At 46.8% G+C, this 15082-nt stretch overlaps 1 protein-coding gene across 1 annotated transcript in view; it reads left to right on the top strand.

Annotated features, from left to right (window-relative positions):
- The window catches only part of Tcerg1l (transcription elongation regulator 1 like), a 185612-nt gene extending 179976 nt beyond the window's left edge, over positions 1–5636 (top strand). The window contains exons 11-12 of the mRNA XM_021210325.1: positions 928–1046; positions 4757–5636. Of these exons, the coding sequence (XP_021065984.1) occupies positions 928–1046; positions 4757–4913 (276 nt within the window). The 3' untranslated portion in view covers positions 4914–5636. The remainder of the gene's footprint in view (positions 1–927; positions 1047–4756) is intronic.
- Positions 5637–15082: the final 9446 nt, after the last annotated feature.

Raw genomic sequence — 15082 nt, 5'->3', positions numbered from 1 at the left:
GCAGTCGTCACACTCAGGAGGTGGTGGCAGGAGGAGCAGAAGCTCATGGCATGTTCAGAGCCAGCCTAGTATGTGTGACACCCTGTGTCAAACAAGGGAAACAAGCAACAGCAATGCGAGAACATTCTATAGGAAGCAGCGAAGGGAGGTTCCATAGTCCTGTGCAGTACCTGGTTTCCAAGAGAAAACAGCCTGCCCTGGAGTGCTGAGTACGCATTGCACACCAGTCAGTATTTTCATGCCCATTTGGTTATTCAAAATACACTTTGGGTCAGGTTTCCTCCTTTGCAATTTCTATCCTGATGATTGGTACAGTCTAGATACTACTTGACATTCTTGAGAGAGGCCCCCTCGTGCATCCTGAACCTTCTTCATGTCCCTGGGTCCCACATGTAGACAAGAGGTTTCCTGGAAACTAGAGTGTGGGACACAGAGATGCCAGAGTTCTTTATGTCTACAAGTTCATGCCGGTTTTTTTAGAGATTCAGAGGCCGATTACAGAACCATAGATGTCAGTATAGCAGATTAAGTCTCTTGTGGATGCTTTAACAATGATGTGAGTGCAGGTAGGTCATGTGTCCTACGAACATTCAGAGCTCAAACTGCAGGGGTAAAGTGCAGACAGAGGGGCTCCTAGCTTCCAGAGCACAACAGAGCTTTCCAAATCCACTTCAAGTCCCTGAGCTAGGTTGATTAAGGATTATCCTGGAAGTGCTGCCTGTGTGGAGGGAGCACACTGGGCCATCCAAGGCTGTGTTACTGAGAGGTCTCAGTTTTGTGGGCAGGGGAGCTTTGCTTACAGATCCTGTAGCCATGACAAAGAACCTCCTGCTTCAGATGCCGGACTTCTGTGCTGTCTTTGGCCAACAAGGTTTAATTTCTAATATTCAGCTTCATGATGACTTTCTTCTGTGCATTTGTTTTAAGATATTCGAGCAGTTTGTCAAGACAAGAATCAAAGAAGAATACAAGGAAAGGAAAAGTAAATTGCTGCTAGCCAAAGAAGAATTCAAGAAACTTCTAGAAGAATCTAAAGTATCACCCAGGTATGAAGGGAGACACATACCAGGTATTTTCTGGGTCTAGAAATGTGTCATTATTGCAGAACTTACTTCATTATATATAACAACATTTCAAAGACGTTGAAATATTTACGGGAAAGACCTATTAGCTACAGAAGCCCTTTGGGAACCTGGTACTTCTCAGTCTGGCAGACAGTATGATATACTAGGTAAATCCACCGTAGTGATTGCGTTTCTGCTACAGAGTTCAAAAGGTCAGCAAAAGCCTGACTGCAATCTAATGATCCTCATGCCTTTGTCTTCTCAGGGGCAGATTATAGGAGTGAGCAGGGCCACATTTGGTTTACTACATAGGACCCAAACACAAGTCCTTATGCTTAGATAGTAAGCACTCTTAACTGTGGCGACAACTCTCCAGCCTATCTATTTTTATTTTAAATGATAGAGTGTATATTATTATACAGAGTGTATATTAGTATTATATTCAGAGTGTATATTAATATTATATTCAGAGTCCTTTCTGTGAAGACTTGGGTTTCCGTAGTGTGGTCTCTGGTGTGTTTGGTCCATAATTGAGTGCACAGCTAATACTGGCTGCATAACGCTCCACAAATCACTCTTCCTAACTGGAAGACTTTCTGAATTAGAACAAGTGTGTATGGCTCGAACCTCAGGAAATGCTAAGGAAAAACAAAACGTGTGCCTGGTCATCTGAAAAAGTGGCCTCCAGTCAAAGAGCTTTGAGTACTGGGCCCAGCTCTGACCTCCTTATCTACCTAGGAGTGGCCATGAGAGGGAGGCAGAAGTGAGGAGTTAGGAGCTGGCTCTGAAACATTGTTTAAGTTCTGGTGTGGCCTGGCCCAGGGATAAGGTACTGGATGTCCCTGTGTTTTTATGATCCCCTCTGAATGGAAGCAATCATACTGACCTCAAAAAGTGACAAAAGAGACAACACATGGTCCTGCCATATGGCCCTTACTCCTTGACCAGCATAGGCATCCTTGCTACTTATTGGTAAGATGCTAGTGACAAGACTGAAGTTCCACAGACAAGACTGAAGATGGGGGGGGGGGGATATAGCTTGAACTGAGTAAGCTGAAGAAAAATCTCACATAGAACTCAAAAATACATACCCATTACATACATTATATATACACCTTACATGTCAAACACATCTCTCATCATGCACACACACCATACCTCACAGTGTGCATGCATGCGCATATACACATACCACCACCACCATACACATCACATACTCATACAGCCCTCAACAAACATATATATATATATATATATATATATATATATATATATATATGTATATATATATAATTTATTTCTCATTACACACACATATCATAAATCCTATTATATATGCATCACATATACATCCCAACATACACACACCACACAGACACACATACCATAATGCCACAACACACATATATACACACATCTCATTCCATCATGTACCTCCATATTACATATACCACCCACAGAATCTACCACACATACATAGATCCATTACACAAATACCCCACTGCACACACATTACATATTCACAAATCCCACAATGAACATTTACACACATCATACATACCACCACTTATTCCTTGTTACACATATACCTCATTATATACACACACCACACATACACCCCTACCATACCCCACACCCCCATACACACCATAGACCATGAGTAAGAGAAATCAAATAGGCTTAAACACATCCCTATTTAATATTAGATTTCTTCTTCAGCTGTGCTGTAGGCAAATGTTACTGTGTGTTTAAGGGATACAGTGTGACTTACAGGAAACACGCAGACAGTAAAATGCTTACTATAGTGGAACATATTAAAATAGTATAAAAAACATCCTTGGCATGTATTACTTTCATAATTACAAAGCTGTTTATAATCTTAAATGTAGATAGATCTGCCCTTGGAAGTTTCTTCTCTCCTCCCTCACCTTGCCCTCCCAAGATGTAGACAGCTAGATCTTGGGGTAAGATGGTGGCGTTAGCTCAGGCTCCTTAGGGTGTTTACAGCAGTAGCTTCTCCAGTCTCTAGTTCTCTTGGTTGTTGTCCCAGCTGACCCTGGTGATCTGTCTCAGGTCCTTCCTGAGAACACGTGAGAACAGTATCCATGGACCAGTCTTATAGCCTAGTGCACATACCTCTCTGCTGGGATAGAGACACTTTGGGATGCACAGTGAATGCTGGTACCATCTTTGTTCATCAGGGTGTGGCCACAGGTGCATGGCAGTCACTTCAGTGACTTCTTGAGCTCCCCGGAGCCAGCAGAAAGCCAGATCCAACCCTCTACGTGGCTGAGGCACACTGGGCTGTCATTTTTCCTCCTCCTCCATGATTCTTCTCTGAAGAGATGCTCCAAATGTGATCTGGGTGGGAGCAGCATTGCCTGTCAACCTTGAAGAAGCCTTAAGAGAAGTGCAATGCTAGCCATAGCTGCAACAATCAGAGGAGGAAGCAGGCTGAGGAGACGGAGAAGGATGGACAGAAGTGAAGAGGAGGGAAACCAGAGGAAGAAGCAGGACTGAGGAGACGGAGAAGGATGGACAGAAGTGAAGAGGAGGGAAACCAGAGGAAGAAGCTTTCTCTTCAGAGGACCCATCAAGGAAATGCCCCTGTAGGTAGAGCAGGCAGCGGGTAGCTGGATGCAGAAAGAAAGAGGACGATGAGGAACCCAATCCTAGGGCCACCCTTTTAACCACCATGTCCGTATACGCTTGTCATTTGTCCATGAAACGCTCTAAGCTGCAATAATTTAACAATGTAATTGGCTGTGTGGAGGAAATGTAAACTCTATAAAGCTAATGAGCAAGAATAACGGGGGTTTCCTGAGTGAAGAGTGATTTCCTATGCACACTGAGTGCTCAGAGCCAACCATCCTCCACAATGGGGACTCCTGGTGACAGGCACAGCAAAGCTGCGACTGGGAGGAAGGCTGTTTGGCTAGTGCCAGTTCCTGGGCTCTGGGCCACTCCATAGCTGACATTCCTGGAAGCTCCGTGTGGGATCTGGGCAGGTCAGGACCACTGCCTCTCAAGGTTCTGGTGTTGCTCCAAAGACCTTGCACTATTCTGACCCCTTAGCTCCTAGGATTGATAGGGCTGTCTTCACAATCAGGTAGCGGTGGGCTCTATGGTTTCTTCCAGAAGATCCCTGGTTTAGCAACAGGAGGTTTTCTGCAGGGAGAACCAAGAACTCCCTACCTGCCAGCCATGGTTAGACTCTCAATGTCATCAGAGACTAAAGAGCCAAGCTGACAGTGGTGGCTCTACCCCAGTTCAGGAGGGTCTAGTTAAATTCCATGTTAAGGGACCCAAAAGACTGCCTCAGAACTCTCTGGGTCTCTAGAGGACACTAGATTCCCAAAACAGACCAGGGCTCCCAAGAAAGAGTGGGTACCAACTAGGGGAAGACAGAGGGAAGGGTTTCTTTGCTGCATAGCTCCAGTATACATGGAGCTCTGTAGCAGGAGGAGGCTCAGCGAGAGCAGAAGCTTTTGTGGCTACAGCAGCATCAGAGGTAGGCCTCCTGAGATCAGAGATGTGTAAGTCAAGTCAGGTCACAGCCCTGCAGGACCCAGGTCCTCAAAGCCCATTAGCCTGTAGAGGTCTTGCCCCTGGGAGCTTGCTTGTCATGCTGAGGTAAAACAGGACTCATTCTCTGGGAAGATGTCGCAGAAATGTCTTTCTTTATCTTTCAGGACCACATTTAAAGAGTTTGCAGAGAAACACGGCCGGGATCAGAGGTTTCGTCTTGTTCAGAAGCGAAAGGATCAGGAGCACTTTTTCAACCAGTTCATACTTATCCTTAAAAAACGGGACAAGGAAAACAGACTAAGGCTCCGGAAGATGAGATGAGTCTGGGCAAACACAATATGACGGCAGGCAGCTGAGTGTGCGCTTGGGGGAACTTAGGTGGCAGTGGCCGGCTGCTCTGCCTGTTCCAGGCAGCCGGGGTGCTGGAGGTTCTGAGGATTACTGTTTCATATTGAAGCTCCCTCTTTTGTACATTGTTCCCAGTTTGATGCATTTCTAATTGCCATGAGATGTCGAGTCTTTAAGTGTTTTAATTATGCAAATTACTTGTAATATACACAAATTATAAACCCACCGCAGGTTTGTGGCAAAGCAGCAGCAGGAAATGCGGATAATCATCTCGAGGTGTTGCCTCCACTCCAAAGGACTGTCTAGAACTTCCCGAGATTTTTGTGAATCACCCCCTTTTTGTGCAGACCTCCCGTGGTGTTCCTAGATCAAGGCCCCTTGTTTCCTGAGTAGTAGAAATGGGTTCCATTATTCATTACAGTGACAACCAGACATTCGACACCCTTGTGAATCGTGATCACCTGCAGGTGACTAAGAGTGAGTGACTGTCTTCTCTGAAGGTGTATCCCAGTCAGGAGAACGGAGCCATGCTGGCTGTCAGAGGTCCTTCCTAAGAAGAATAATTTTGTACAAAATCATCATATTACTCTTTGAGTTATTTTTATTGTATGCCCAGAGTTTGCATGAGATTTTTCTCATCATCTTTGTATAAAAATTTTAAATTTTTTTTAACCAATAAATATTTTAAACCAGCATGTTTTCTGACTGAGGCACGCCTCACTGTCTTAGACAGCAAAAATGAATCAAATAAAGACTTCAAATGTCAAAAGATTGCAGATGGAGGTAAGTGCATGTCATGCCGTGTCAGGATACTGGAACATATCCCTATAGCAGTGGATCTATAGCCTAACTGGCCCTGACCTCAAAGATGATAAGCTATCCAGTAAGGCTTTGGAGGGACTGGTGCCAAGTCAACGTGCCAGTGAACAGTCGTAACTGGAGACCACCCTGTGACTTTAACAGGACTTTTTAGAGAAAGAATTGCTAATACCACGGGTGCCTGGGGTTATAAGGTCTAGGTCCAGATACTAAAGGCAGATCTGGTGGGAACAGCTATTCCCTATCTGAACAGAGGCCTTTGGCCATGGCTGCAGTACAACTTGACTTGGTGAGAGGCAGATAAGTCAAGTATGGTCATGCTCATAAAAACTTGGTGAAATTTCACCCCAGAGCCTAGGAGAACCACTCATGTGTCTCTGTCTCATTGGGAAAACTCTATTCCAATCCACCTAGGCAAGGTGTCAGGGTAGGGGTGTTGCTGCCACTAGGAGATGGTGTCTTCTGAGCCTTTGGGGGAGGGGCTAGAGAAGCAGTGAAGGCTTGGGGGCGTGCGGGGGGNGGGGGGGGGGTTAGAGGGTGGATCCTTCAGGGCCTTTGCATTTCGACAAAAGCAGTTCTCATTTCCACATAAATGCCACAGAGAACTCATTTGCCCAGTGAGATTGGTAACTTGAGCACAGAATACCATACCTGCAGCCTGAATGGAGTTCTTAAATGTCTCTTACCCACTCAGCATAGTGTAATGTAAGTAAGTATGCCCTGTAAAGTGGAAACAGTGGGGGCAGGGATGGGTCTGAGCACCTCTAGAACTATCAGTTCACTCACTCCCAGGTCTGGGCTTGCCCCTCTAATGTGGGACACTCTCCCTGCACCCATACCTCTCTTGCAGTTGGACTCCTTGTCATCTGCTGACAACAGGAAAAGTACAAGCTTTGGGCCCCTTCACTCCTAGCTGCCTCCAGGTCTAGTAAGAGTGGAAACAGAATGGATATGGAAGGGGAAGAGAGAGCTGGTATCAGTTGTGTTTCCCTCCCTAGTCGTCCTGGGGACTCCAGGCTAAAGCTCTCTGGGCAACTGTCACACAGTGGGAGCCTACAAGGTGAAGGCTAGCATTTCTGTCCCTTCAGTACTTCATCTACTGATGCCATTCCCAACTTTAGCTCTGGTTCCGTTTCTGCTGTAATCACTGCTCCATTGAGCCTTCTCAATGATGCTTGTTTAAGGACCATCTGCATGCTGTCAGGCCTGACCTGTGCCATCACCACTGGTACCAGCACTGCTATTGTCATAGACAGCAGAGTGGGTGTCTGTGTGTCAGTCATACACACAGATTGGCACTACACAGTTACATCTGGATTTCTGTCAACAGGTTGTGGAGAGTGCCATGTGTTCCCAGCCTCACTGAGGGACACAGTCCAGGTGTAATAACTCATAGGCACCCCCAACCTGTAAAGAAAATAGCTATGGCCTTCATCTATGCATGTGAGAGCTAATATTTTTTGTGCACATAAACATGGCTATGATTCTAAGAAACTCAGAAACAGCTTCTCTATATTCATGCCCATCTACTCCACAGATCATTGGGCATGTATATGATGCAGACGAGTTCAGCGGTAATCAGATATGAGCCCAGGGAGAGAAGGATGCTCTACAAATCCATGGGAATATGCATGTCAGTGACACCTGAATCCTCTTCCTCCTTTGAGGGCTGCAGGTGTGGCTTACTTTTTGCAACTTTTAAGGCAATCCAGAAAGACAAGGAACTGTGGCAGAGGCTCCTCTTGCTATTTCCCTTATGTTCTGCCATTGTCTCTATAATTCTAAATGCCAGTAATGTGACAAAGGGTGAACTCCTTAGTCACCTCTCTGTGTTAAATAATAAATAATCATAAATAATACATCCTCTGCCTGAGTCAGTCCATCAGCTGACATCGAATACTCCCAAAGGACAAGTGCATTGGAAGGCCAGGCCATTTTCCTGCCGCAGTTGCTGATGCAACTTCAAAAAGTAGCTGTGGTCAGTGGTATGGCTGCCATCCTGATCTCCATAGGGGTGCCTTTTGATCACCTCCCTCCCCCCAAAGCATTCCCAAGGAATCTGCACTCACTCCTGACCTCACTGCTCTGGCCCAGGCTGGTGAGTTCTCTACCCACAGTCCCCTTTTGGTATCCCTACCCTACAGATGGTAGTGAAAGTTATTCCTTCCCTGTCCACACTAGAACTTCCTGTCTAGTGCAGATGTTCCTTAGGAAACTCAACCCCTGACTCTGCTCATTCTGAATGTCTTATGTGACCACCCAGGAAGAAAGGCCTTGGAACTCCTTGACTTTGGGCAGCAGTGGTCAGAAGGGGAGCTAAGGAACCATTGGCAGATATAGCAAGGATAGACTAATCAGGGTGGACTGTTGTCCCAGCAGCCTCTGCATGGGCAGTAATGGTGTATTCCTTAAGCCTGGTCCTCCAAGGGCTCTGGCCTCGCTCAGCATCTGCTGTTCTTTCAAATGCTCTGCTGTAAACAAATGCCTTGAGACAAAAACATTGTTCATTTGTGTTATTTCAAAACCTTTAAGCTTTGCTTTGTTTCTATTTTTTCCCACCGTGCAGTAAAGCATGACCTGGGCCAGAGACTCCAGATAATTCACAAAATATCTCAGGAAAATAAACTGGTACCTTGCTGGGCTGCCCCAGTGACCTTCTCTGCAGATACTAAGCTGGAGCAGGTAGTACCAGTAACACGGAGCTAGGTGTGGACAATAGCCATGGTGAGTACCAAAGGATGAGCGTGTCCAAACTCCTTAGGAGAGCTGAATTTGAGACAAATAGCTTGTTGAAATTTTGCAGGTTTGTGTCATATGATACAATCCTTCTCTGCTAGGACTCTGCTTCTCAAGCCTTTGAGTCCTATGAGGTGAGAATGGCCTGGAACCCACCGCTGAGGACCAAGTGAGGCAAGAGACAGGAGGATGGAGCATGACAGCTGTGTGTGGAACACTTGCCAGCCAATTGTTGGTTGATATGTGGGTCATTTATTTACCATTTAATCTGGTGCTTGTGTGGCTGTCAAGGGAAACTTGTAGAGTCCATTCTTTCCTTCCATCATGTGGGTCCTGGGGAATGAACTGAGGCTCTCAGGATTGATGATAATAGCTGTCATCTGTTGAACCCTCACCTGCTGGCTCTGTGTTCTGATACACAATATTGAAAACTTGCACTGTAAAACATGACCTTGTGGGGGCTGGCGAGATGGCTCAGCGGGGAAGAGCACTGACTACTCTTCTGAAGGTCCTGAGTTCAAATCCCAGCAACCACATGGTGGCTTACAATCACCCGTAATGAGATCTGATGCTCTCTTCTGGTGTGTCTAAAGTCAGCTACAGTATACTTAGATATAATAATAAATAATTAAAATAATTAAAAAAATGACCTTGTGGTCATAGAGTAATCTGAGAGCTCTGGAGATACAGGTAAGACAAGGGGCTGCAGTCTTCCTGAGACCATGGGTCTTCTCAAAGGAGAGAACTGAGCAGCTTCTCCTCCCTTTCTCTCACCCAGATTAGAATATATAGACGCAGAGTCAGGTATGTCCCCTGTTACTTACACCCTTGACCCAGGGTGGGGTCTTGACATCTTCCATCCATAGAATTTGGGAGTGGTCCCATTAGCCAGGTCATCTTGGCTTGAGGACACCTGTCTTGGTCTTCTTGAAGGACTGTCTGCTAAGACAGGGGAAGACTATGGGTTATGGTTCAGATAAGCAACCTTATCTGATAAGGGAGGAAGTGAACCTTCAGATGACTCAGCTCACCAGCCTGTGAGAGGGGCTGATGACACCCAGGGAGCAGACCTCAGCCCACCCAGATCAGGCCCAGAGATGAACAAAAGCTACAGTTACTGTAAGCTGCTGTGTCTCCAGAATATCGACTGGCATCCCTGTGGCTGTCTACTCCTGCTTCAAATGATGTGACTCTGGGTACAAAAATCACCAATGTGACTGGCAAATGCCTCTCAAGCAGGTGTCATACTTGGTGCTCTTGCCCCATGCCTAAATCAGTTTTGTTCACAGACTTCACAAGGAGTTCCAGACTGTGTTCCCTTCATGAGACTCTAAGGTTTGGGAACCAGAGCCCACATACACCACACGCTCACAGAACTATTTGACTATTGCTCTTCAAGCTACCACCTTCCCGACCTCTCCTCTCTGAGGGATCAGTCTCTAAGGACCTGAGTTTCTGAGGACTCCTTCTGGCCATCCCTTGTTTCCCCGTGAATCTCCACTTAATCCCTTTTGTATTCTCTGCAGCAATTGGACCAGGCACCAAGGGAAAGATCTCATGAGTTTTATACAACTCAAAGGCTATCTGGAAGGCCGTTTATCAGTCCCAGGGACACAGCTGCTATAGAGTATGTGAAGGACTTCCTGGGAGCATATAGATGCAGAGGTGGTGAAAGCCATCATCAAATAAATACCTGACAGAAACACCTTCAGAAAGAAAGGGCTTGCTTGGGCGCATGATTTCAAGTTACAGTTATCGTGGTGGGAAGGGAAGTGTGGTGGCAGGGGTTGGAAGCAGGTGCTCACATTACATCTGCAGCCTGCAGTGAGGAAGCTGAGCAAGGTGAACACTGGAACCCAGCTCACTCTCTGTTTAATATAGGACCCCAGCCTAGGCAGAGCACCACAGGCAGAGTGGGTTTCTCATTAGAGTTTAAATGTTTCTGGAAACATCCTAATAGACACACCCATGGATGGGTTTCAATGGTGACTTAAAATCTAGTCAAACTGATAATGGAGATTAGCCACCACAGCCTCTCCTTGTGAGCAAACCTCTTGCTGCAATCTCCTGTGGCAGGAGGGACCTAGGAGCCCTCTGGGGTTCTTTGAACAGTGTTGCATAAATTTATCCAACCCAAATATGCCTGGGCAATGAAAACACAACTCAGTTAATATGAATACATGCTGTGCACCTAGATTGGGCAGCTCTACCACTCCACTACCATCTTCCACATTTATGAGACCCCTTAGAACTTGCAGTTTCTCCAGGCCATGTGCTTCTGCTCTGCTTTTCTTCTTCTTCCTCCTCCTCCTCTGTGTCCTCTCCCTCTACTATTTTTCTCCTTCTTCTCCCTCCACCTTCTGCTCCACCTTCCCTTTTATCTGCCCAATCATCAGCTCTCCTTTAATTTACAAATTAAGGTGGGAAGCAGGTGTATAGGAAATCACCTGAGTGCTGACTCATTCCTTGTTCACAACCACTCATAGGAGAATGGAATTAACATCAAATATAATTAGCCCTAGGGCTATCCACAACAAAACAGGGCATCAAATCACTGCAGGGGTGGCCCTACCTTCCCATGGTAGAGCCTTCTACCCCATCATCATGAGGAGTGGATTTACTTATGAACTTGGGAGAGGCATAAATTCAGACCAAAGCAAATGTCACTATCTATTTGTAATGAGTGTCATAGAGAGACCAACAGCTGAGGTGGGTGTGTGTGACACAGAGGATTGTGCTATGTATCGGGAGTCACAGGGCTTTCATGGATGAAAGATAGGAACTGAGGAACACTTAGGATGTACAAACACAAGGACAAAGATTCAGCCTCCTAGGGCCACAAACAAGGAGAAAGGCTGGGAGTGCAAAAACCCAGAAAGCTGTGAGCATAGCCTTTACCCAGGCCAGTACCCCCCTCCCCCAGGATTGTCCTGTGAGGGCAGTAACACTGGATTGCCCAAGTGGCTGCAGTGTGCCAATCTCTATGTTAAGTGGCTTGAGTGTTGACTCACACTGCAGACAGGAGCCAGTGGTTTCTGATCCCTGATGAGGAACCCCAGGTTAGGAATTCTGCTTGTCTGAGCCTCTGTCTCTCCATTGGTGCCTTGTGTGGCTTCTGGGATAACAGTGAGCATTGAATGTTATTTTGCCTGGTGTGTCAGTCATTTGTAGTGCTAATCTTCCTTCAGGGCTCAGAGAGGAACAGCTCCAGGGAGACTTTTCCCACTGCCCTACAGAAGTGAGCCCCTGGAAGACCTCTGGTCACCTCATCCATACATGCACTGAACTCCTGCTAGGGACTCAGCCGAAGGCCTGATACCTGGCCCCAGTGTGACAGGTGTGCTGAATTCCCTGCTGCTCCGGGTTCTTGGAACTCTCCTCCCTATAAGTTCACCCCTCTTAGGCTTGATGCACAACTGTGTCTTCCTTCTTCCCTTCCTCCTTGCCCCTCTTTCTTTTTCCCAACATCCCTCCCTTCCTCTCTCCTTCCTTCTCTTCATCCATCTCTCCTTTCTTTCCTTTCTCTTTTCTTCCCCCTCCCTTCCAACTTCCTTTCTGAAGAAGTTTCTCAAGACTAGAGAGCTAATGAGGACTATACAGCCCTCTGTTCCTAGAGGAGAGGAAGGGCCTCCTGAGGTGATGCCCATAGTCTCTCAGGCAAGACAGAGCAGAATGGAGGACACATCCTATAGTTGTACTGTAGTCATGGACAACAGCTGAGGTCAGGCACACCCCATGACCCACTTTAGCCATTTAGATAGCAGTGGATTCACTTTGCTGACATTTGCACATTTCTCCTCCATTTTTCCAAACCCTGCCCGTCCACCCCCACTGGCTTTCTTTGGAAACATGACTACCTGTGGGACTGTGATTTACTCACACAGGATGACAGCTATTCTTATCAGTGACCTCGAACAACTCACCTCTGAGCTATGATCTGTTAGCTTATTTCACATTTAACTTGGGGAGCAGTCCTGGAGCGTCTTCGCTTCTGACCTTCCATACTGCAGGACCAGCTTCCAGTCTCTGAGGTATCTGGTCTCTTGGATGGCTGAATAAGTGGATCCTCTAGCAGCACGAAACACCATCCAGAAGCAGGCACATAAGTCCATTCCTGCTCTGACAAACGTTGGAGGTGCAGGAAGGGAGATGCTTGTGGGGTAATAACTCCGCTGTTCATCGGGCATCTAGGCGCTTGTTTTCTGAGACAGCCTATTCACGCTGCATGTGGGTTTGCAATGCTGGTGACACTTTCCTCAAATGATGAATTACTTCCATCTTGGTCACCTCATCCAATGCTCTCACCCTCCTCTGACCTCAGTTTGCAAACCACAAATGAAAACAGCTGCTGTCCTGCTCCAGAGGCTCCGGTCCTCCACACATAAAAGTTTGTAATCAAATGACTTTGCCAACTCATTGCCGTCAGAGCCTGGAGCAGACAATTTGCTCTGGGTGCTCTATGGGATAACCCACAAACAGAGATTGTGTTGGAAACAGAATGCTCTGGTGAGTGAGCAGCCGACTAACAGCTTCATCTGCCTTCTGCCGAGCCCTCAAGCCACCTGCTCAGACACACTGCCATGATGTGCCCACAGCACTTCATCCTGACTCTCCCAGCTCCACCCTTTGAAGACCAACTGCAACACTGGTAATCTTCTCCTGATCCCTAGGATTTGAAGGATGCTTGGGAGAGTTAGAAAGGGTGCCATTTTTTCTACACTAGCATATTAAGCATAAACAACAGAGATGTCATATTTTGCACAGTTTTTATAGGCTTTGGCATGACTTAGGAAAACCAAACAGTCTCAACAATGGCAAGAGGATCTCATGAGTGCAGGTTAGCCCTTGGTGCCCAGCTCTCTCCCTGCTTCCCACTCTTGTCTTGGGGGATAAGATTCCTTCTTTGTATATCCCACGGCCACCAGTTCTCTCTACGCATATTCTAAATACCTTCCTCCAGCCTAGTGCCTTTCCCCCATGAGCCCCGCACCCACCAGAAGCTTCGTGGCAGCAGGTCTATGATCATACAGCTCACATGGCTCCCATAGGAGTTTATAAGGGTTTGTTAGCTCTGTGCCTGCCCCACTCTGCCTGAGAGTCTATGAAGGACTCTGCCTTAGGGATTCTTGCAGTCCTCATAAAGTCCCCAAATACTGAGTTGACCCTTTGTGGGGAGATCTTGATTGCAGGGTTTGGTGGGCCACATGGCAGAAACTAGCCCATCTGGAGACAGGTGACCAGATGACTTTGGGAGAGGGAACCCTGCCATTCGCTGCTTTTATACTTTTAGCATAGCTGTAATGGGAAGGAAAATAGACTGTCATCTAAGGCCAGATGCTTTCTAGTGTATGGCAAACATCTTTGCGCCCACTTCATCTTCTCTCCCAGGACCACACCCACATTCTCAACTCCCTAGATTTCGAGACCTTGACTATAACAGGGCTTCATGCTCGACCCTCCTGTGGCAGGGGGTAGGTACCAGGCATGTATACTCTCAGAAGGGCCTGATGGGAGATACCTGCCTGCAGGTATTCTGTAGGCCTGCCAGGCTAGAGGACACGTGGAGAAGCTTCTAGATTAGAGGCCTCACCCTGGCCTTGCTTGTTCAATATCTCACCTTATGCCCAGACCCCTTCCCCTCAGTCTGAAAACTCTCTTCCCTTGAGCTTCCCCAGCCTCCTGCCCAGAGAGTTGGGAGCCAAGGCTCTGGTTGGTCCTTGAGTTCAGCAGCCTCATGGGCAGCACTTCAGACCCAGTGTATTACACACAAGGACACCTATCACTGCTGGGGCTTCAGACATGAGGCTGCTCATCAATAGCCATATCTACAGTACAGCCACTACATAAGCCCATGCCTTCTCTGCACTGCAGATGCCTAATGTAGTCTGGACCACATTGAATGTGTGCGTGTGTGTGTGTGTGTGTGTGTGTGTGTGTGTGTGTGTATTTAGAAAATCCTTCTGTTCTCTAGTTTTTACCTCTGGGTTTTTGCAGCTTTTTCTGAAAGGCCAGGAAGGTAGGTGTGTGTGTGTGTGTGTGTGTGTGTGTGTGTGTGTGTGTGTGTGTGTGTACAGATTCCAGAAGCTCAGTTGGACACAGGTTCAGAGGCCACCCTACACTGTCCCTTCCACCTGCTGCTACATCCTGTCTCTCTTTGCCTTAACTGAGACCCATCTGTCTACCTGCTTTGCAGTCACCCTAATAAATCAGTGTGGCAAGAGAATAGGGGAGGAAAGAGACATCAAGATCAATATTTAAAGAAGCCTGTGGACAGAGAAAGACTGGAAACCCTTCAACACCTGGGTTTCTTAAAACAGAGAGTGCTTGAGAAAAGTTTGTGGCATACAAACATGGGAGAGTGGTGATGTGTAAATGGCCCAGCATTTTAAAATCATTTCCCTCAGCTCATTAGCCCACTCTTGCTCTCAAGACTTTCTAACCACATTTTCCCTAATTCTTTGTCCTGAGACAGGAGACCACAGGTACTTCTGCAGGGTCCTCCTGACTCTATTCCACTCCCACAACACCAAGACTGTGTAAGATGGAGATGGAGTTGTGTGTGTGTGTGTGTGTGTGTGTGTGTGTGT

The sequence above is a fragment of the Mus pahari genome, chromosome 1 (genome assembly GCF_900095145.1).
Source record: "Mus pahari chromosome 1, PAHARI_EIJ_v1.1, whole genome shotgun sequence".
Lineage (NCBI taxonomy): Eukaryota > Metazoa > Chordata > Mammalia > Rodentia > Muridae > Mus > Mus pahari.
This window is presented reverse-complemented; position numbering and strand designations above follow the sequence as displayed.